This window comes from Protobothrops mucrosquamatus, unplaced genomic scaffold, assembly GCF_001527695.2.
Source record: "Protobothrops mucrosquamatus isolate PMUCROS unplaced genomic scaffold, P.Mucros_1.0 scaffold606, whole genome shotgun sequence".
NCBI classification, from domain to species: Eukaryota; Metazoa; Chordata; class Lepidosauria; order Squamata; family Viperidae; genus Protobothrops; species Protobothrops mucrosquamatus.
Genome location: NW_015386904.1, coordinates 797,986 through 821,893, shown reverse-complemented (window position 1 = coordinate 821,893; position 23,908 = coordinate 797,986). Strand labels below are relative to the sequence as shown.

At 38.9% G+C, this 23,908-nt stretch overlaps 1 protein-coding gene across 1 annotated transcript in view; it reads right to left on the bottom strand.

Annotated features, from left to right (window-relative positions):
• MYLK (myosin light chain kinase) overlaps positions 1 to 8,820 on the bottom strand; it is an 81,060-nt gene extending 72,240 nt beyond the window's left edge. Inside the window, 3 exon segments of the mRNA XM_015817598.1 lie at positions 3,383 to 3,629; positions 7,536 to 7,733; positions 8,759 to 8,820. Of these exon segments, the coding sequence (XP_015673084.1) occupies positions 3,383 to 3,629; positions 7,536 to 7,733; positions 8,759 to 8,798 (485 nt within the window). The 5' untranslated portion in view covers positions 8,799 to 8,820.
• Positions 8,821 to 23,908: the final 15,088 nt, after the last annotated feature.

Here is a 23,908-nt window from a genome sequence, read left to right as displayed (position 1 = left end):
TCTCTCCTTGATTAGTTTCCACCCGTTGCTTCTTGTCCTGCCTTCAGGCGCTTTGGAGAATAGCTTGACTCCCTCTTCTTTATGGCAACCCCTGAGATATTGGAACACTGCTATCATGTCCCCCCTCATCCTTCTCTTCATTAAACTAGACATACCCAATTCCAGCAGCCGTTCCTTATATGCTTTAGCCTCCAGTCCCAGATCAATAGATGAGAGACAGAAAAGAAGGAAAAAAGTATATTTTTTCCATTTGGCATTTGGGACAAAATTAAACTCCATCCAACTACTTCATTGTCCAAGAGAATTTAGCCTTTAGCCCAGACATGTCAAACACAAGGCCCGGGAGCCGGACGCAGTCCGCAACGTGGTTTCATGTGACCCGCGAAGCCATCCTGGAAACAGTGAGGGAATGGCCCCCGCTGCCTTGGCCTTGATCCTGGCCCGGGCTGCCTGGGAGCCAATGTACAATTTTGTGGTGGCCATCTATGCTGAAACACATTCAGTCTTAGCTTCACAAGGCTGTCTGGAAACAGCGAGGAACCAGCCCCTGCTGCATCGGCCCTGTCCCCTGGGTGCATGCTGGGGAGGTGTCACCCTTTGTGAGGAATGAAGAAATGCACCATCGCCCGGAAGTGGCCAGCAAATGGTCCTTGCCTACTTCACATATCCGGCTTGATGGGCTCCGGGGGAGGGGTTTCGGCAGGCTCTTCCAGTGGACCATGCCTTGGCGCTTGCCCTGGTCCCACCCCCTTCTGACAGAGATCCTCAGATCTGTCCCACTCCCGCCCAGGCCCCCACAGGCCCCCTTGATGCGAACGATGTAGAGCTGGCCATGCCCACCCAGTAGGCCACACCCACTCCAGCCATGCCCACCCAGTAGGCCACGCCCACCCTGGCCACACCTACCCGCCCCCCCGAGGACAACCGCAATGCTGATGCGGCCCTCAATGAAATTGAGTTTGACACCCCTGCTTTAGACCTAAAAAAAGGATCCAATCCTAACATTACACTCTAATAAAAAGACTTTTCATTGTTTTGAACCCATAGGTTTTTATTGCAATATTGGGGAAAAAGCTGTTGTGAAGCAAGTATTGATTGGCACTAGTTACATTAATTACTTTATTCTGAGAGGATTTAGCACAGCTGACACACAACTCCAAGTTTTATTTTAAAAAAGAATTGTTTCATGTTATGAACTTTTGAAAACATGAGATTCCAGCAATCAGTAATTATCAAGTTTAGTAATCAACAATTATCCCACAATTATCCTGTACACTGAAATTAAATTTTGAAGCAGTTGCTTTTAACTTTGATTCAAGCTTGTATTAGTGATCAGCTGCCATGAAGAGGCATAGTGAGTTTAATCATGGTTTGAATAAACCACAACCAGCTTTGTACACGCCAGCACTGCAAATCGCTAATGGTGTTTTTGATTTTGAAAGCAAAGTCAAAGAGTAATTCTGGCTCTTGGGTTTTTTTTTTTTTTAAGTTTGGTGTCAGTCTTTATTCGTTCTCTGCCCATTCAGCCCCCTACATTCTCTCATGCCCTTTTTGTTTATGGAGACTTCAAAGTGCACTTAAGAATATAAAAATACTCTCTACTGGTTGGCTATTTAGCTTAAATATGTATTAACTCAGTCCACGCTGTGGCATGCTGTTGATGAAATCCATAGTATGGCTTATAAAAGCCAGTTTTAACTAGTTGATTTGACAAGTTTGTTACAGTTTTGGCCTTTAGCACTTTAAGCGTGAAAACAAGAGAGGTTTTGCTGAGCAAGGATATATGCATGAATTATGACTCCTAGTTATTCTTTTGTTCTGAATGCTACTGAGAATGTTCATTTCAGATGCAAATGAGAGCAGCCAAGGAGAGTGCTCTCTCTCTCTCTCTCTCTCTCTCTCTCTCTCTCTCTCTCTCTCTCTGTGTGTGTGTGTGTGTGTGTGTGTGTGTGTGTGTGTGTTGGGGGAGAAATCCCTCTTTTGTTTTTCTTTCACCAATGCTTGTTCTATCAGATTAAAAAGTATTGTTTTAATTTACCAGATTAAAAAGTTTTGTGTTGGCAACCAACTAGGGGGGAGGATCCTTTAAATCCTGGGGAAAAGGGAGATAGTCAACATTCCTGACCATTTGCAAAACTTGGTAAGGCACTTCTGGGTTCCCATTTCTTTCAGTTTGAACATCTCCCAGTTCTGGGTAAGTGAGAGTTAAGGTTATCTTGAAGATCTCCAGCCAGTCAGTGAGGGGGTAGCAAACAGATTACCCCTGTATGACATCTGGGTGGTCCAGGTATTTTGCAGTTCAAAGGGCTATCTCTGAATCCCATTGTTTCCCATGGTAGAAATACCCAAAACTGTTCTAGCAAAAATGTGGAATAACCAAAACATTCCAGATATTTTTTTTCTGAAACATCATAGCAAGTTGAGGATACTTCCACCATGCAAAGTTTTGTTCAAATATGATGTTTTGTGCATCACAATTGCCTCCGGTGGACAATGTTTGGAAGCATTCTTCTGAGTGAAGAATTTCTTGGTTGTGGGACCTTCACTCTAGAATCCTCTAGGTGTGCTTCAAGTAAACTCAAAGTAGCTAGTGACTTCCACACGTAAAATTATGTTCGGAAACTAAGAGGACTCACGACTGATTAACTGACAAAATACTTTTTTCCTTCTTGTTTATTGGTGTATCCTAGTGTACACTTAACGTCTAACTTACAATTTTTTTAATGATCTCCGTTCGTTTAATTATTTTCTTTGATTCTTATCCGGTCCTCTCCAACTGCTTGTAATGAGAATATTGACTGTTTCAATAGTTTAATATGAAATCCACATGGCAACTAACCCAGGCACTGATATCCTAGGATAGTGGTGGCAAACCTATGGCATGGGTGCCAGAGGCAGCACTCGGAGCCCTCTCTGTGGCCACACGCACAGTCTCCCCAGCCCCGCCTCCTCCCACAGCCCCCTCCTCACCAGCAGCCCCCCCAGAGGAGAGTCGCCCCTGGGTGCGGCCCACACGAAGCAGTGCAGCCAAGGACATGGTAGCCGTGGACAAAACTCTGCCCTTGCGCCCCGTTGCGTGCAGATGATGCTGCGGGGCACGGGCAGAGGGCGTGGCCGCCATGGCACTGCTGGGCTGCCTGGGTGATCTGTGGTGGGCCATGGAGGTGGTGGGTTGCCCAGTGGCAGGGCGGAGCGGAGACGGGTGGGGGGCAGGTTTTGGGCATTCAGTCTCTAAAAGATTCACCATCACTGTCCTAGGAACCCATAGCCAAAATATATAATGAACACACTTGCTTGAAAGCAAAGACCAATAGAAATAAAATGCCTAATTATGTTTAGGTGACTGAAAGAGTTACTCCTTTTATATAAATATATACTTCACCTGAGTTGTATTTCATACTGGCCAGCATGACAAGGTTCAATATTTCTTATAATCAAGGTAAAGATGTCTTCATTTTGTAGGAATTCATAGCCCGCTTCTGTTGTTATTTCCTCTCCATCTTTGAACCAATGAACTGTGGGGAATGGATCTCCAGCAATGGCACAAGAAATAATGACATTCTGCCCCACTACTGCTCTCACTGATTGTGGTTTGCTAATAAACCATGGCTGAATACCATCCTGAGGTTCTGCAACACAAAGAAAAAAATGTTAAGACAGGCAGAGAGAAAGCACTGTTGGAATCACTTGTGCTGAATTTCATTTGGGACTACATGACAAACCATTTTATGGATACTTTGCTTTGGATGCGTATGCTTACTCACAATATTCTGGCTAGTGCAGCGGCAGGAGTAATCTTTGACAATTCCCTATATAGCAGAAGTAGTCAACCTGTACCCCAGATACTTCCCTCAATAGCCATGCCTATCACAGTAGCCATTTGTGAAAGTGCAAACAAACTTATGAAGTGCTGTGCTCTGAAATATGCAGTAAGTCACTTCATGTCACTTCATTTTAACTTTTCTTTCACTTTTTTTCATCATGAGTTAGTAGGTCAGTCTTCAGAATACCAGAAGTTTAAATTCAGCCTTTATCATAAGTCACTTTGCACAACATGTAGAAAACTTGCATGTTATGTACATATCCCTCCATCCCTTTTCCTGGGGAAGCTAACAATACCTCAGATAATCTCCATCTGAATTACAGTGCTTGCTGTAACAAAACTTTCCATAATAGTTACAGCAACAGCATGTCTAATGTGATTACAATTAGTTCAAAGAAAAGGAAAGAAATAAACAACTTGATCTATAAATACAGAAGGAAAGATTTTGAAAAAAAAGACAAGTGAAAACATTGTTTTCTCTAGGGTAAAGAGATGGTAGCTCAGTCATTTCAAATGTGTTTGACTTAAAAAAAAAAAGTTTCCCAGAGGATTTCCATGTTTCTTTTGTTTCCAAAAATCTGAATTCTTTAAAACAAAAATCAACAACCCAGGTGGTACTCTGTGTACTTAAAGAAAACCTGATCTGTGGGCTGGAGAGAATGTTTAAGTAAATAAACTGAAGAAACACAAATATAGTCCATGGTTGTTTTAATATCTAGACAAATGAAGAATTGGAAAATGAAGCCTTGAAATGTCCCCCCAAAAACAGTACCTGGCATCCTAAAATTCTGATGTGAAACTTACAACAATATATTATTAAACAAAATTGAGACTGCTTCACATACTCTAGAGCAGAGATCACCTGGCGGACCGGAGGAAAAAGGAGGGGGAAGCATTTTACATGTGTGTGGTGCGTGCAAGCGCACAAGGCCGCAAGCATGCACATGCTGCAAACGGGGCAGGGCTAGCACCAGTGTGATACTCGCTAACTCTGCCCCATTCTCGCTTGGCGCAACACCTCATTTCTGCACCCTGTGGTGCAGCGGCGGCCGTTTTTGTGCCTTGCAGTGCGGTGGCAACCCGTTTTTGCACCTTGTAGCATGGCAGTGGCCGTTTTTGCCCCTTGCAGCATGGCAGTGACCCGTTTTTGTGCCCCATGCCGTGGTGGCACCCTGTTTTTGTGCCTTATGGCATGGCAGCAACCCATTTTTGTGCCCTACGGTGCATTGGTGCCCATTTTTGCACCTGGCAGGCAGTGGTCCATTTTTGCACCCTGTGGCACGGTGGCGCCCATTTTTGCATCCCACAGCACAGCAGTGGCCCGTTTTCATGCCCTGAGGTGCGGCAGTGGCATCATCCCATTTTCGTGCCCCAAGGCACGGCAGTGGCCCCTTTTTGTGCCCCGCTGCGTGGCATCCTGTTTTCATGACCCATGGCTGCAGCACTAGCGTGAGTAAGGGGGTGTGCGCATACACTGGCCAGCCTGTCCAATAGCCCGATGGCCAGTATGCCACAGCCAACTACTGGGCTACAGCCCACAGGTTAGGGATCCCTGCTCTAGAGTGAAGATCAGATCAGATCAGATCTTAAGATAAGATAAGATCTTAACTGAGATTTACTCCTTGTATAGAACAATCTCAGGAGGAGACATTTGTGTCTACAGTTATCTTTGTAGTTGCTCACTTGCTATTTTCATAGTCTTAATAATAAATAAATCCAAATGAATGCCTGACTTCTGTACAATTTTCCAAAACCCCGAAGCAGTGTTCTTCAACCTAGTGCCCTCCAGATGCATGGATTAGATTTCTATACCTGTATGGGCTGAAGGCTGGGATTTGTCTATCATATCTGAGGATAATAGGTGGGGAAAAAGTGAACAATCTTATTATCAAGCTCTGAACCTTTACACAACATATTTAACCACCACCTGTTTGCAGATTTTCTAATTGCCAAAATCTAACAGCCCTGATCAGCTCCACACCACAATACCTTTGTGCATATAAGAATGTTTATGCAAGAGTCTAATTATTAACCCCTTGTTATCTACTGTGGATCTTGGGAAATGTTCCATACAACTATCTTCACTGTTTCATTATTATTTACTCCATCAATATTCTCTGAAAGCTGACTGGGCAGCCAGAAGTAGAGAAAAACTGAGAAAAGGGTTATGGAAGAAAAGGTGGGAGAGAGAGTGGGAAGAGAGCAAAGGGAGTGGCTTCATTCACTTTGCTTTGGATCTCCACTCCCATGCATGTGACCCCTGGTAGAATCTGGACCTTGATACAATAATAAAACAGAAGGTTCCCATCCTGCCCTGATACATAATATACATGAACGCATATGCTCGAGTAAAGCATTTGAGTATACTTTTACCCTTTCCATATTCCCACAAGCATATTCATGCAGTTGGGTGTCTCATTCTGGCTAAATAACATTTGCTTTCATTATACGTTTTGCCTTACTCTCTTCACAAAAATTAATTGCCATCTTTTACTATACTCAGAATGGCTCAGCTGCGCTTCTTTTAGCTTTAGTACCATAGGTCCTGTTATGTCCTGGGCTGTGATTGACACAGCAGGTGCAGGAAGCTGCAGAGAGACCTGCCCGGGCCAGACAGGCTGTCTCCAGCCTATTGCGCATGCGCAAGGCGGGAAAGATACGTTGCATTGATTGGTTGATGCTGTTCCCTGTAAGGGGGTATAAAAGGGATCTGCGCCATTTTGTGTTGTTCTGTTGAAGATTGAATAAAGAAGCAACTGTTGTTACTCCTGCCTCGTCTCAATGCCTTACCAATGCACAGAACAGAACAGGCTCAGCTACTGTAACCTTAAGGCTCTTTTTGAAAGTGCTACTCCATGAATAGGCCAGTGCATTATTTCAGATCTGAAGACTAAAAATGGTGCTTCAGGGTCACCTGTACAGCACCCTCTAGTAACCCTTTAAAGTGGCAGCACTAGCAACTTTTCCCAGAACGGCTACAGTGCAATTCTGGGAAAAGATGTATTTGGTTTCTGGAATTGCTGACAGACGCTATGTCTGTATCCATGCATGCAACATATAGGCTCCCTCCCTCTTTGCTTGTTTAGATTACTCAAAGCCATTGTTTTATGGCCTGTGGTTATCTAAACACATGAAATGTCCAAATTAGGTCATTAAGCACATGGCAGTATATTATTGCAATTTTGGTAATTAATACACATAATTTCTATCTTTAAATATTCCACTCCATCGGGTGCTTGAGCAAATAAATGTAACTGCTTGTAATTATACATACATACAAACATACATACATATACATTATTGTTTCACCCATAAATAAGAAAACAATAGATAGAAATATATTAATTGTAACTTGAACTTAAAATGTTGTATTCATACCCAGGTTTCTGAACTAACTATTCAGTCACATTCATACACTCCTATCCTTTACAGAAACACATCAGAATCTTTTAGAAATCTACAGTATGTATTCTCATTTAATATTTTCTTTTCTGGTTATAGAAATTAGAGTACATTCTTCCTAGTGAAGCAGAATGAACTATAAGGCTAAATATCCATTAAAATTGTATATAAAAGAAAACTATGGAGTTTCAGAGAGACAGGGAAATTCTCGATTTGTTGAATACTTTCCTGTGTAGCTGTTAAACAATGCAGAAAACGTGTGTGTGCATGCGCATGCTTACCTGTTGGCATATAGACATAAACACTTTACCTTGTACAGTCAGGGTTGCTTCAGTATGAATTCCTCCCAAGTCATTCCAGGCCTCACAGGTGTATTCTCCTGTGTCCTCAGGAAATACCTCTTGGATACAGAGGCGATACACATTGCCCTTCTTCTCAAAGTGAAAATCCTCTGTTTCCTGGATTTCTTTACCATTGTGAAGCCAAATTATTTCAGGAGGTGGATTAGCTGAGCCACAAAACAAAACAGAAGTGTTTCAGATAAAACAAAAGCAGCAGGGGAAGTCTATGAACTATTCTATTAGGCCAAGTGCAACTATAAGATAAGGCAGAACAAGAAAGTCACATGGACTTCCTGCTGCCATAGCAATATTAAAAAGCTCTATTCTGAGTAAAATACAGGGATATAATATAGAACATATATATGTTAGTGAATTCTTATCTGCACATACAGGCATGCACACACAGACCAATTCTTTGGCTTTAGTAACGTTAATGCACCTGTGTCTGATCAACTATTATTTTATGGGCTCCTATCAAAAGCCAAACATGTGTTCAAACATACATATTATGTACCAGAGTTACTGGAACTGCCCCCCCATCCTTTTTTCTATCTTCTGAAAATGTCTTTTGCAAAAATAGAAGTAATAGTTTCTTCATATGTGCTCTAGGCACTTTTCTCATTGTGTTTTGCATCCCATTTAATCTCACTATTCAATAGAAAAACTGAGTTTTCACAAATCATTTCTCACTCTTCCATAGATTTAGATAAAGGGTTCTATTTTTTTGTTTGTACTAGTTTTATAGCCTAACCAAACAGGGTCTGGCCAAGCTACAAAGAAATGTACAAAAACATATAATATAATTAACCTATTAAAATTAACATAAACATATTCCATAAAAAGAAGGCCACCATTTTAAAATTGCATGAAAATATCCTAGCCTTTTAGCCATACCAAACATGCTTTTAACTTCCTTTCTTCAAATTTCAAGCACTTCTTTATTCTACAGTGGCAGTAGAGCCATCTATTTACCTTAGGCTCTATTTGTTTCCCTGTCTTCTCTAATGATAAAAAGTTAAAAAAAGAAAAAAGGGATAAAGAGATAATATGAATCAAAGGCAAACAAATCTGCTTGATTACAAAGCATAACACCCCTGTTAAAATTCTGAATAGTTTATTATTATTTTTATTTAGTTCTATTTCTATACTGCCTTTCCTCCCAAGTAGCCCACTAGAAAGCAGAAATATTTACCTGAAACTTCTACTGTCATAATCACTTGGCTTCCATCCATTACCTTGAGGTCACTTAGGCCTTTCAGGAGGACCGGAGGAAAGGTTTTATTGGCTGCAACAGGATGTGCACTTTCTAGTTTAATTCTGCTTCGCTTTTCTGCTTAAATAAGAGACATAGTGGTTTCCCATAAGGAAATCTTGTAAAAGGATTCAATTACTCTTATCAGAAAATAACTTAATAGGATAGAACCATTTCCAGTGTACAAAGACTCAACACTACTTATCAGAAATCTACACGAGCAAGTATAGTTCTACATTTACGGATTATTATTACTAATCAAGTAGTTTAATTTAGTTAATTTACAAGTAAAAACTTCTGAAATAGCTATAGAACACATAACACCAATTTTATTATTTACATATATTTGCTAAAGATAGAAATAAAAAATAACAGTAAATCATATCCTAATTTTGGATTACTCTGTTGAGAAATTTTCTAAAAGATCTTTGCCATTCATTTTTTTTCCTAGAAAGTTTGTATAAATAATGAGAACAATTATTCTTGCCTGAAGTATGCTATTTGGCTCAAATATAACCGAAGTCAAATTGTTTTTAGCAAGCAGCTATCTTAGAAAGTGTATTGAAAAAAGACGTTTAGGAGATTGAGATAGATTTTTTGCAGCTATTAGTGTAATAAGAGCAGCCTGTTGGCCTAGAGGTGAAGATGCTCGCCTCCCACTCCTAAGGTTGAGGGTTCAGTCCTAGGCAGCGGGCAGATGTTTCTCTATCAGGGTGAAAAGAGAAAATAACTACTGTGAACTCCATGTAGGTGTCACGAAGGGCATCTGGCCAGTAAAATGCTCAGCTCCATTCAGTCACCCTGACTCCACCCTGAATAAAGGGATTAAAAGTGTAAGAAATAATAAAGACAATGAAAATTGGAGTGGGGAGGGAATGGGGTGCTGGGAACCACAGATTAGAGCGCCAAAGAGCAAATATTTTAGAAAGAGGAGGATATAGTTTTTGTACTATATAATGTACCTTATACTATATGGAAGAAATACATTCTTAGGAGAACTCAAGAAAGATAGATGTTTTATTGTTAGGAAAAACCCAATTCCATGATTGTTGCAATTGGTAGATTAAATCCCATCAAGTTTGTGAAAATCATCTTCAGGCAGCCAAACTGACTTTAGATCAGGATGCAAAAGGTGTAGCCTTAGAACCAGATGCAGGTCATCAGCATCTCTTCTGGGCCTCCATAGCACTCCTATTATAGTGATAATGATTTCAGGGGCAAATAATATATCCAACTTGCAAATAAGCCCTATGTCCACTGAAGGCCCAAGACCTGTTTTAATCTCCTCTGTTTTTAGGGTACAACCATTGATCTGATTCTTCTGTAGACTGAAATTGGGAGCTTTCGTTTTAGTGAAAGGAAATGGTTTAACAAGCTAGTTTTTCTCCTCAAATTTACAAGAAGGAATACAGCAAAAGGAATAACCTGACCTACAAATTCCAGAATAAAACTTCATGCAAATAAAAACATTCATATAGTTATTTTATGTCATATTGTTCTCATTTAACACTTAATTAGCTAGCATTTAAAACAGACAAACATTTTACATGTTAGGCTGACTGGTATGTCTTCCTAGAATTTCCTGGGTGCTTCAGTCAGGATGGCTTAACTGGGCTCTTGGCCCAGACTTTATGGCATGTCTAGCTAAGAATTTTTACTTGCATACTACAAGAAGCCACTTAAATAATTCATTGTCCTTTGTCAAAATGAAGGTACAATTCTCTTTTTATATACACTATAATTTAATTCCAGTAATTCTTTCTCTTAGCCCTTCTATTGTTTAATGGATTTTTTTGCCCTGTACTACTGTACTTAGCTTTGAAGCTAGATATTACTGATTGTTGACATAATTGCCATCTTTACCTTAGAAACTATGACTCTCAATATCCACAAACTATTAATAGAACTAACTGGGTTATAATCTTTATGTGATGTTTGGAAAGAAAAATTATGAGTACTTTACATTTATTTCACGAGCACACAAAGACACTTAAGAAATGAAGCTTGCCATACATTTTTAAAAAAGCTTTAGATATTCTATGGACATATAAATGCGCTGTAAGTGAATTGGGTGGCAATATAATTATTTTTTAATAAATAATAAATCCAATGGCCCATTAATAAATATTTATTTAAAAATATCAAAGACTAACTTCTACTGCTGTGGTTAATAACAGACATGACTTCTTTCATATTTATATTGAGGCAGGTTTTAATTAATAATTTCTATTATTACTTAGCCCATCTAAATACATTAACTAAATGTTTTCTTCTTGTTCTTTGTAGGAAATTCTTCTCATCAAATAATTGATGAATTTTGTCATTGAATCTCCTCTTTTGGTCAGTAGTTATTCTATATATTCTTACCACATTGAAATGAGCAGGGCAATTATAAATGTGGCAATGACAATAACACAATCTTTATTCCAAAACACATTGCTCAAGAATCAGTTGAGTAATAGCTCACCACTGGTCACTAAGAACTGACACTAAAATCTATATATTTTGCTTTTGAACAAGAGAACAGGAAAGATTAAAGAGAACTTTGACAAGAGAACAGGAACAATTAATCCCAATTCTTTTTTTAAAAAATTGTATCTGTCATCTTACAATGTCCCTTGGCCCATTTATATCTGCTTCTTCCTTTCAGTTTTAATACTTTCCACTCCAACCTCAGGACACTATAATGACACAGGATGCAGATTCCAATGAGAAAACAAGAAGCAGCTTCTCCAATTACTTATCTAAAAATGGCCATGCTTAGTTTGAATGGTCAGAAATGGAAAAGGAAACTTCTAAATCACATTTTTATTACATATAAAGTTCACAAACAACTTTCCCACAGCACTCCTTCTTACTTAATGCTGCAGCTTGTTCATGAATGAAAAGGGCCATCTTTTATTAGCATCCCAACTGTGAGTGGCATACAATGCTCCTTGAGTCAGCTCCCCAGAGATTTAGGTTCAAGTGCTTCTTCCAGAGAATACTTTTTTTTTCAGAATGTAGAAAGTGCCCTCTGCTCTGCTTCATTTTCTTCTGCCCATATGACAGTTTCCCATGATCACAGCCAAAACTATCAGGGAATTGAAAGGATATTAATTCACGTGCCAATTTCAAGGTTCTACATTCCCCTTTCTGGGGATTGATGTACTAAAATGGGAATGTACCTTCCTAATGTTTCTTCAGTTGCTTAACAATATACTTCAAGAACTCATATTAGTATCTGACTGGCTGGCAGTCTGATTCATCCAGCAATGCAAATAGGGGAAACCAGTAATAATTGCTGCTAGCATTTCTTAGCCAATCCATGGACTTCTACTGCTCTTAATATTGCACAAACATTGCATCTCAATGAAGAGTTAAGATTTCAAAGACCCATGGTTTGATTCACATTTTCTTTTATTCCCTTTTCAACTTTCAGCAATCTTACACGGGTAGTTCCTAAAAGTAATCTCTCATTTATTTCTCATATGGCCATGTTATGTTAAGTGCCTCCAAATGTAATCAAAATATGGGGGAAGAGGGGCAAAGGAGAGGAGAAACTGCTATATATAATATGTAGATAGCTCTCTTTCCCCACACTATTTATGGATAAACATATAACATAGTGTAAATGTGGAATGATTTCTCAGAATAGACTGAGAAAATGTCTCCTTTTTTTTTTTTTTAGATTTGAGGAATTCCCTGTTGTGCCCAAGAGTGGCCAAACTTCTATTCTTAGTCTTCGAAAATCTCCTATGAATATTGCTGTCACAAATTCTTCTGTTCTCAAAACTTTAGCAGGTCCTGAAAGCCTGAGAAATTGGGCCACATTTTTGGACATTTTTGTGGAAACCTTTGCAGATATTAAAAATACAGAAGGGGGGATGTGTATTCATTTCTTAATACTTATTCACAACTTTCAATATATTTTTTCTTCTTATCTTGGTTCTGGTGTTGACTGTGCTGAGCTGACTGTGTTACCTATTTCCTGTCCATCAAATGATTGATTATCATTTCAATACCTTTTCTCCCTTTATAACAGAAAACACGCAAATTTAAAACTAATCAAATAGTGGCTTTATTTTCTCATCAGTAAATTCTAATAAAAATAAACTAAATCCAAATTTAGTACAACGGGGACATAATCCCTAATGTTTAGTTTCAGGAAAAGAGATTTAAATCGGCCAAAGGAGTCTGTTTGCCAGAGCTTTACAATAAGGCAGCCAAATAACGCCTAGCCTGAATCCTTCGCAGACATACATGCTCAGCAATACTGACCATTTATGGTGATTAAAATATTGTGTTGGCTCCCAGTCTCATAAATCAACTGAGCTGCAGAAAAACACTTAACTCTCAAAGTGCTAGTTTGCTAAGCATGCAGAGAAGTAGATATACAAATATCCGCGAAGCCAAATCACTCAACCAGCATGTTTCAAATAAAATGTTCAACAATACAGAGTTCACCTCCATCCTGGTCTACATCTGGACCCCACCTGCTTGTGCTTTAACGCTGTTAATTCAAGGGGGAGAAACAGGAACCCAAAATGCGAAGTCATTTGGTTTCTGTTTCTCGCTACAAAAAGTGTTTTTAAAATTGCAATCCCACAAACACAGTTTAAAATTAAAAAGGTGTTACAATATTACAATCAACATAACATTTGTGAATTTGTGTTGTTGTTTTTTTAATTTCTTTTTTCTTCATAGCTCAGCCTGGATTTTCCCATCCGGGAAAGCATCTACTTTTGCTATGTCTGGAATTGGACAAAAGGATGAGACTGAGAGAAAGCAAACCTTCTCAGCAATTTTGTATATACACACTGTGACCCCTAAACACAACCCAGTCACAGCCTAATGGCTGTGAGATAACTTTTTCAGTCTAGCAATAAATAGATACATTGCTTATCTAAATAATTGGGCAATCCACTCGTCATCCCATTGGCTTAAATGAAGAGAAATGCAATTAATCCCAGATATGGTCATGTCAGTTGCAACAACTCTATTAGACATAAATAAAGCAGCTTTTCTTTTGGCTGAACTACTTTCAAGACTTTGTGATAATATTTAATGATACAAAACATGCTATCCAGCAACAATTCCATCTCTTTAAATGCAAACCAATATTCTGCAGGTTTTTTTCCTTAACTGTAATCTAAGATATTCCAAGGTTGATAAGAATTGTTTCCTGCAGTAAGAACAGCTTCCTTGAAAGGTCTTCATAGTCAAAATCATAATCAAATCTTAATTTGGGTAACAGAGACTAGGTCAGGGAGGTAGGTTGGCCTCCTCAGTAGGACACTATATAGAACAATAAACCAGACATGGTATATGGAAAGGACAGCGCTGACACTGGAAACCCTCAAAATTAGTGCTGATGGACTTCAACATTAACTTTGATGTGGTTTGACTGGGGCAAACTCAGGAGTACAGAGCACCTATGGTAATCCAGTCACAGGGCCAATATATGATGCAGTACACATGGTCAATGTGGCGTCTATTCTGATGTACAGGGATGTTCTGACTGTCAAGGGGTGTTACTATCTTGGACTTCTGGTGGGGAAAATGGCAGTTTAGATGCTCTTGAAGGAGGCCTTTCTTCCTCCAGATCAAAGGAGGACACTAGAAATTTATCAACATGGCCCACGCACTGTTGCTTCTCATGAGTAAGTTGAGCGATGGGAGGGGAGAAGGATTTTCATCAAGTTTACAACTGTGATGTAGCCATATCTATGGAACTAGAACTGACCTTCCTCGTTTCTAAACCATCTTTTGGATTTATTCATCTTTGCAGCTAAAGAGAGACTCTTTGGGACAAATAAACTTCTCTTTGGAGTTTTTCTTCATTGGCTACATTTCAATTAAAATGTTGGAAAAATTTTACTGGTATTTGTTTGACTCTCAAAATTTGGAAATAAAAGAGACTAAAAGTACTTAAACAGAATTAATTTTTATTTTTGAAGGACTGAAAATTGAAAATTTACTTCTTAATGAATCTGCATTGTGAGATTATAGCCTGAACTTCAAACAGGCTTTGGTGGTGTTTTTTTAAATCTGCTTTGCCACCAATTGGTTGAACTTATAAATGAAGGGCTTCCTTCTTTGAATTAAAGGCTGCTATTTTGAAGGCAATTCCTTCAATCATGAGAGGAAAAATTATTTCTTCCTATCAGATATTTTTGAAGCAGAAAAGGATTCCGTTTCGCTGGGATAAGCTTCAGGGAATAATTTTTACTTTTCAACAATAGTGAAAAATCCCCTCACCCAAATCTTTTCACTATTTGAGAAAACTAAAATAAGACAAATTTGTTTCCAAGAAACACACTTAATTAAAAAAACTAGATGTGAAGTATCTGATCTGTAAGACTTTGAGTGAAGAATTTATATCAGCAAGTTTAAAAAAGTTTAATGAAGTAGTTTAGTACAGTGGTGGCGAACCTATGGCACGGGTGCCAGAGGCGGCACTCAGAGCCCTCTCTGTGGGCACGCGCGTCATCGCCCCAGTCCTAGGCCTTCAGCTGGGTTTTATAAAACCTTTTCGCTTTAGGCCTCTGCCACCATGTGCAAAAAAACCCCAAACGGTTCAATCAATCAGTCAATTTCAACTTCTCACAGGGAAAAAAAAGATCTTGCAAAGTTGGAATTGATTGATTGAACTTTTTAGTCCCACCCAGCCTGCCGTTACCACCGCAGCCACGCCCACCCAATGGGCCACGCCCACCCAATGGGCCACGCCCACCCAATGGGCCACGCCCACCCAATGGGCCACCCCCAGCCAATGGGCCACACCCAGCCAATGGGCCACACCCACCCGGCACTCAAGGATGCATAAGTGTGTTTTGGGTTGCAGTTTGGGCACTCGGTCTCTAAAAGGTTCGCCATCACTGGTTTAGTATATTAATCCAGACTTAAACCGAAATTATTGGCAGATGAACATGGTAATTATGTTTCATATTAGGCTGAAATGTAAGGGATTAAATCTGGCCTTGTACCTTGTCTTTGCCCTTGCTTCATTTTGCCTTTGGAATTGCTGGCCTCTATTTTCCAAATGAGAATAAAGCAGAGTTTTTTAAGGTCAAAAACTTTTCAAGTTCTATTAATATTTGGTATTGCTGTAGTATCTCCTTTCACCACTAGATGTCCTTATTCACTATATTGTCTATATCCGGGTTTAAAAGGTTTTACAAAGTTTTCTTTTAAAGTTCTCTTTAAGTTATTTCCCCTGAAAATTGAATCTAAAAAGATTTTCCACATCCTGGGGGTTAAACAGTTTTTCTTTAAGTCAGTCTGAGTTCCATTTTTAGGTATTCTTTTATATTCCTTAAATTCCTTTCCCCTCTTGTAATTTCTCGCTGTTTTTAACTCCCTTCTCCCCTAGTCTTTCTGGGGTCTTTACTGCGGAGATTTTTTCCAATCAGGGGATTACTCTTTCCAAGTCCATAAGGAAGAGGAATAAAAACAGTCTCACCCCAGTTTCAGCACATTGTTGACAATCAGCTGTTCTGTGGCGCGCTGTGGCTCCTTTTTTTTCCAGCTGACGATAACTTGGACTGCCTGTGCTTACAGGCAGCCTTTCTTCTGTCCTTTTTGAAGAGGTTCTTTGGTTCATTTGGACCGACCGACATCTGGTCCAAAGTCCCAAAGTTTTCCTTCCTCATTGCCCCTCCAGGGCAACTTTCCGCCCCCTTGGGGTTGCTGGACTGAACGAAATCGGGCTAAGAAGCCGGAGCCCCGGTTTCTTCCACCCGTCTCGTCATGGCATCAGACCAGAAGTCATAAAGCAGAGCTTTTTAATTATCTTATGGACCAAATGACTGTTTTCATATGAGAACTGGTGCATAATGGGGGATTGGAATGAAGTAGTTGCTCCACAGTTTTATAGAACTTCAGATAAGGAAATTAAACTTAACCAAGGCAATTTCTCAAAATATTTTTAAATATATGATGGACAATCTGTTCTTGGTGGATACTTGGAAACAGAGTTATGGTACTTCTAGGAAATATATTTATTTTTCAGAAATACATAGATACTTTTAAAGAATTGCTATGATATGGATTTCTAAGAATCTTGCAAATAAAATCTCTAAGATGGAGGTTCTACTTAAGGCTTCTTCTGATCACAACCCTATCAATTTGATGAATTAAGAGAAAATCTACAACTTTTAAATGGAGACTAAATGAAGGCTTGGTAATGGACAACTGTACGAAGAAACTAACTGAACTTTTTGGTAGCAACTTAGATAAAGGAACAGACTAAAAGACCATTTGGGATGCCAGTAAAGCTTTCATGAGAGCTTATTTTAATTCAACATAATCAAGAGTTAAAAAAAAAGAAGTCTCAAGAAAAAATGCAGACCATTTTGGATGAAATTAAAAAGAAAGAAAATGATTTACAAAAGTAATTGACAGATGCAACTATTACATACCAGATTAAACTTCTATAACAATAATTATTTATGCTAATAGATATAAAGACAAAATTAAAATATTTGAAACAGAAGAACTTTTAGTTTGCAAATAAACCTGGGAAATGAATGCCATATAAATTGAGAAAGGAAAGAGAAAAGAAAATGATGTTGAAAATTCAAGAAGGAAATAAAGCATTAGTGGATAATATGAGCATGGTGAAAATACACACTGTTGGAAATGGATGAAACATCCCACAAATTAAACATTCAAAACAATACTATAATATTACAGAAAAGGATCATACCAATTGGCACATGACAGGAACATAATTCCTTTTTTTTCCTGATAGAAAAGACTTCCCTGCTGTGAGATATTTTAATGGTCAGAAAAAAATGTTCACGGAAAATACAAATGTGTAACACAGCTTTAAATATATGTACTGATATGTTAGAAATATACTTTAGGAACATACAGAGTGAACATCAATCCTAAACAGTCATACACTTTAGGAGGGAAAACTCCTGAGGGCTCCATTTTGGGTTTTGCGGAGAGGGCCAAGAACATAAAATGGACATCTCTTAATCACAGTGCATTCTATTGCAATTATATACAAGGCAACCTCATCACTCTTCCTTAACATGTGGACTGATTCCATGATGTAGCACCTGCTGCCAAGGATATTCAGTCATGGCTTAGAAATGCTGTAAATAACATGCAAGAACCATATGAAGAACACACTGCATTTTGAAGTGGAAAATTTCAATTTCAAGGAGTAATTAAAGAATAGTAATACAGAAAGGCTATAGTTTTAATTTATCTGTACCTATATCTGCCCTCCAAAAGTCTGCCCTCCAAAAGTCTTGAAAACTTTTGTAGTTTGTAAATGGTGCTGAGCTTGTCCTAAAACTCCTAATAAATGTTGACTGAGCAATTATATGAACCATAACATAATGGTATTGTAATTTTGTTCCATAGGATAGCATTCTAAAATTGCTGAGTTGCAAATTTGATTATGCTGCTTGATAATTCTAAAAGTCTCAGCTCCAACATATCTACAGGATGTCAAATTATAATGGCTTTCATACTGGATGTACAGTATGCCTCTATATTCCTTAGTCATACAAATCTAAAGAAGCAGACACACTTAATTTTTTTCTAAATTAAACCCTTTCAGAATATCAATAGTTTACATAGTTTCCAGAAATGGAGAAATATCTGCAAAAATTATTTGTGATTTGGTGTAGCCACTTTCTAAATCATCAAAAATAATATCTATCCTGTCTTTAGCATCCTCAAAGTTTAGATATAAATTGATTAAACAATGCAATAAAATGGAGTTGCTATGGTAACATTTCTATGTTTATAGATGTTACAGCCTTGTGTTACTGTTAATTTTGGTTCTATTAAAACAATTTGCATACTAATGGGCAGGACCCAAATTAATTTGTATAAAGCAGACCTACTAAAATCAATATATCAAGTTATGAAATAATACACGACTGTTGAAATGTTATTATTTTTCTAAAATAAGTTAATAATTTAGATAAAACAACTGACCCATCTCCTGGAAGTTTATGTATCAAGTAGAGTTATACTTAAAGTTACCAACCAATAATTACTTGTTATTATCACCTTTGCTTTAGCATGATTACTATTTATAAACAGATATGTTTATGATTTATAAATATATAGCCACAACAAATAAAGCCACCCAGAGTTGTTGGATATAAGATGGGTGGCAAATAAATGTTATAAATAAATAGCCACAACAAATAAACATATTCCCTTTTATACTAACTGGAACAGGATCTTACCTGGGACCCCCAAATTGTATTTTGCAGCCAGCATCTCTGGGTTGAGATAACCTGTTCAGAGCAGCTGTTCTAAAATGATTTTAGATGACTCTAATCTGGTAGCCTGCTGATCAATGAATGGCTGCTATAAGCAGATTATGAGGACTATAGCTATCTAACAAAAACATTTAATGCTAAGGAGGTTACATGAATTATCCATAGACAAAGATAAAAATATTAAATTTCTGTCACAAGGAAAATTTTCTATCTAAAATTTTAACTAACTTTTTAATGTTTATATACTGTTTTGTATTTTGATAGGTATATGCTATCAGCTGGTTGGCTTTTCACCAAATAATTAAATGAACAGATTTATCAAAGTACTCTAAGCAAAATATTGTAAATAATAGGATGTCACATTAGTAAAAACTGGTGAATTCCAAGATATCTTCGTGGAGATAGGGAAATTCCTATGACAAATCATCCAGTTATTTATAAGATGAAGATAAAACTTCTGTTTGATACTAATAAAGTTTCTCATCAAACACTTTTGAGTAAATTTAGGAGATATGAGGTAAGACAAGTTGTCTTTTTATGGTCTACTAATTGACTAAAAAAGCAAAGCAAAGAAGAAAGCAAAAATAGAAATAAGTAGGACATTTTCTGAACAGAGAGATGTAAGAAATGGAGGACTTCAAGAATCTATGTTAGGGCTGGTGCTTTTTAAGTTGTTCATAAATGATCCCGACTTAGACTGAGTTCTCAAAGTTTACAGATGATTGTGAACTACTCTGGGTGGTAAAAAGGGAGATTGTGACAAGCTCCAGAAAAGTATTTTTAAACTGGCTGATTAGAGAATCCTGTGGCAAATGTGAAAAACAAAATGGAGAGTCAAAGATGTATAGTAAATAAGTTATTGAATTAGGATCAAGGAAATCAAGTTCAAATACATTCTCAGTCATGGAAGACTACTGGACTTGATGCAAAAAATTTGCTCTCAGTCCAATCTACTTAATGGAGGAGGAAATGCTACAATTGTTGCCTGAATAGACTAAGTCAGTGATGGCGAACCTTTTAGAGACTGAGTGCCCAAACTGCAACCCAAAACCATGTATCGTAGGATGATGGGTGGGCATGGCCCATTGGGTGGGCGTGGCTGTGGAGGTAACGGCAGACTGAGTGGGACTAAAAAGTTCAATTAATCAATTCCAACTTTGCGAGATCTTTTTTTCCCCGCGAGAAGTTGAAATTGATTGATTGAGCCTTTTTTTTTTGCACACAGCAGCGAAGGCCTAAAGCAAAAAGGTTTCATAAAACCCAGTTGAAGGCCTACGACTGGGGCGATGGTACGCGTGCCCACAGACAGGGCTCTTTGTGCCATATCTGCCATGCATGACATACTTAGAGTTCGGGTTACGTCACCAAGAACTCAGAGAGCAAAATGGACATTGCCAACAAATTCGGAATACTTGGTTATGGTTAGGAGGGCACTTACTTTTCTACGCTGCCCTATCTATCTTTCCAGGCAAAATACATGGGAAAATCCCAGTGGAAGAAAATTCCACTTAGGGTTAGAGTTAGGTCACAATGAACTCATAGAGCAAAATGGACATGGCCAACAAATTTGGAGTGCTTGGGTATGGTTAGGAGGGTACTGACTTTTGTAGCCGGCCCTATCTATCTTTCCTGGTAAAATACATGGGAAAATCCCATTGGAAGAAAGTTCAACTTAGGGTTAGGGTTAGGAAAACATGAACTCATAGAGCAAAATGGACATCGCCAACAAACTCGGAGTGCTTGGGTATGGTTAGGAGTGTATTCACTTTTCTAACCTGCCCTATCTATCTTTCCTGGTAAAATACATGGGAAAATCTCATTGGAAGAAAATTCCACTTAGGGTTAGGGTTAGGTCACCATGAACTCATAGATCAAAATGGACATCGCCAACAAATTTGGAGTGCTTGGGTATGGTTAGGAGGGCACTGAATTTTGTAGGCTGCCCTATCTATCTTTGCTGGTAAAATACATGGGAAAATCCCGTTGGAGGAAAATTCCACTTAGAGTTAGGGTTAGGTCACCATGAACTCATAGAGCAAAATGGACATCACCAACAAACTCGGAATACTTGGGTATGGTTAGGAGCGTACTCACTTTTCTAGCCTGCCCTATCTATATTTCCTGGTAAAATACATGGATAAATCCCATTGGAAGAAAATTCCACTTAGGGTTAGGGTTAGGTCACCATGAACTCATAGAGCAAAATGGAAATCGCCAACAAATTTGGAGTGCTTGGGTATGGTTAGGAGTGTACTTACTTTTCTAGCCTGCCCTATCTATCTTTCCTGGTAAAATACATGGGAAAATTCCATAGTGAGAAAATTCCACTTAGGGTTAGTGTTAGGTCACCATGAACTCATAGAGCAAAATGGACATCGCCAACAAACTCAGAATACTTGGGTATGGTTAGGAGTGTACTAACTTTTCTACCCTGCCCTATCTATATTTCCTGGTAAAATACATGGGAAAATCCCATTGGAACAAAATTCCACTTAGGGTTAGGGTTAGGTCACCATGAACTCATAGAGCAAAATGGACATCGCCAACAAACATGGAGTACTTGGGTATGGTTAGGAGGGCACTTACGTTTCTAGGCTGCCCTATCTATCTTTCCTGCTAAATACATGTAAAAATTCCATAGTGGGAAAATTCCACTTAGGGTTAGGGTTAGGTCACCATGAACTCATAGAGAAAAATGGACATCGCCAACAAACTCGGAGTGCTTGGGTATGGTTAGGAGTGTATTCACTTTTCTAGCCTGCCCTATCTATCTTTCCTGGTAAAATACATGGGAAAATCCCATTGGAGGAAAATTCCACTTAGGGTTAGGGTTAGGTCACCATGAACTCATAGAGCAAAATGGACATCGCCAACAAACTTGGAATACTTGGGTATGGTTAGGAGCGTACCAACTTTTCTAGCCTGCCCTATCTATCTTTCCTGGTAAAATACATGGGAAAATCCCAGTGGAAGAAAATTCCACTTAGGGTTAGGGTTAGGTCACCATGAGCTCATAGAGCAAAATGGACATCGCCAACAAATTTGGAGTGCTTGGGTATGGTTAGGAGGGCACTGACCCTTGTAGGCTGTCCTATCTATGTTTCCTGGGAAAATACATGGGAAAATTCCATAGTGAGAAAATTCCACTTAGGGTTAGAGTTAGGTCACCATGAACTCATAGAGCAAAATGGACATCGCCAACAAAATTAGAGTGCTTGAGTATGGTTAGGAGGGCACTGGCTTATCTAGCCTGCCCTATCTATCTTTCTGGTAAAATACATGGGAAAATCCCATTGGAAGAAAGTTCCACTTAGGATTAGGTCACCATGAACTGATAGAGAAAAATGGACATCGCCAACAAACTCGGAGTGCTTGGGTATGGTTAGGAGTGTATTCACTTTTCTAGCCTGCCCTATCTATCTTTCCTGGTAAAAAACTTGGGAAAATCCCATTCGAGTAAAATTCCACTTAGGGTTAGGGTTAGGTGACCATGAACTCATAGAGGAAAATGGACATCGCCAACAAACTCGGAGTGCTTGGGTATGGTTAGGAGGGCACTTGCTTTTCTAGGCTGCCCTAACTATGTTTCCTGGTAAAATACATGGAAAAATCCCAGTGGAAGAAAATTCCACTTAGGGTTAGGGTTAGGTCACCAACTTGAGTATCTCCTTTTACCTGTAGCGGTTGTTTGAGCCTCACGAACCGTATGGTTAGGAGTGTATTCACTTTTCTAGCCTGCCCTATCTATCTTTCCTGGTAAAATACATGGGAAAATCCCATTGGAGGAAAATTCCACTTAGGGTTAGGGTTAGGTCACCATGAACTCATAGAGCAAAATGGACATCGCCAACAAACTTGGAGTGCTTGAGTATGGTTAGGAGGGCACTGGCTTTTCTAGGCTGCCCTAACTATGTTTCCTGGTAAAATACATGGGAAAATCCCATTCGAAGAAAATTCGACTTAGGGTTAGGGTTAGGTCACCATGAACTCATAGAGCAAAATGGACATCGCCAACAAACTCGGAATACTTGGGTATGGTTAGGAGCGTACTAACTTTTCTAGCCTGCCCTATCTATCTTTCCTGGTAAAATACATGGGAAAATCCCATTGGAAGAAAATTCTACTTAGGGTTAGGGTTAGGTCACCATGAACTCATAGAGCAAAATGGACATCGACAACAAATTTGGAGTTCTTGGGTATGGTTAGGAGGGCACTGACCTTTGTAGGCTGCCCTATCTATCTTTCCTGGGAAAATACATGGGAAAATTCCATAGTGAGAAAATTCCACTTAGGGTTAGAGTTAGGTCACCATGAACTCATAGAGCAAAATGGTCATCGCCAACACATGTGGAGTGCTTGGGTATGGTTAGGAGGGCACTGACTTTTGTAGGCTGCCCTATCTATCTTTCCTGCTAAATACATGGGAAAATTCCATAGTGGGAAAATTCCACTTAGGGTTAGGGTTAGGTCACCATGAACTCATAGAGCAAAATGGACATCGCCAACAAACTCGGAGTGCTTGGGTATGGTTAGGAGTGTATTCACTTTTCTAGCTTGCCCTATCTATCTTCCCTGGTAAAATACATGGGAAAATTCCATAGTGAGAAAATTCCACTTAGGGTTAGGGTTAGGTGACCATGAACTCATAGAGCAAAATGGACATCGCCAACAAACTCGGAGTGCTTGGGTATTGTTAGGAGGGCACTTGCTTTTCTAGGCTATCCTAACTATGTTTCCTGGTAAAATACATGGAAAAATCCCAGTGGAAGAAAATTCCACTTAGGGTTAGGGTTAGGTCACCATGAACTCATAGAGGAAAATGGACATCGCCAACAAACTCGGAGTGCTTGGGTAT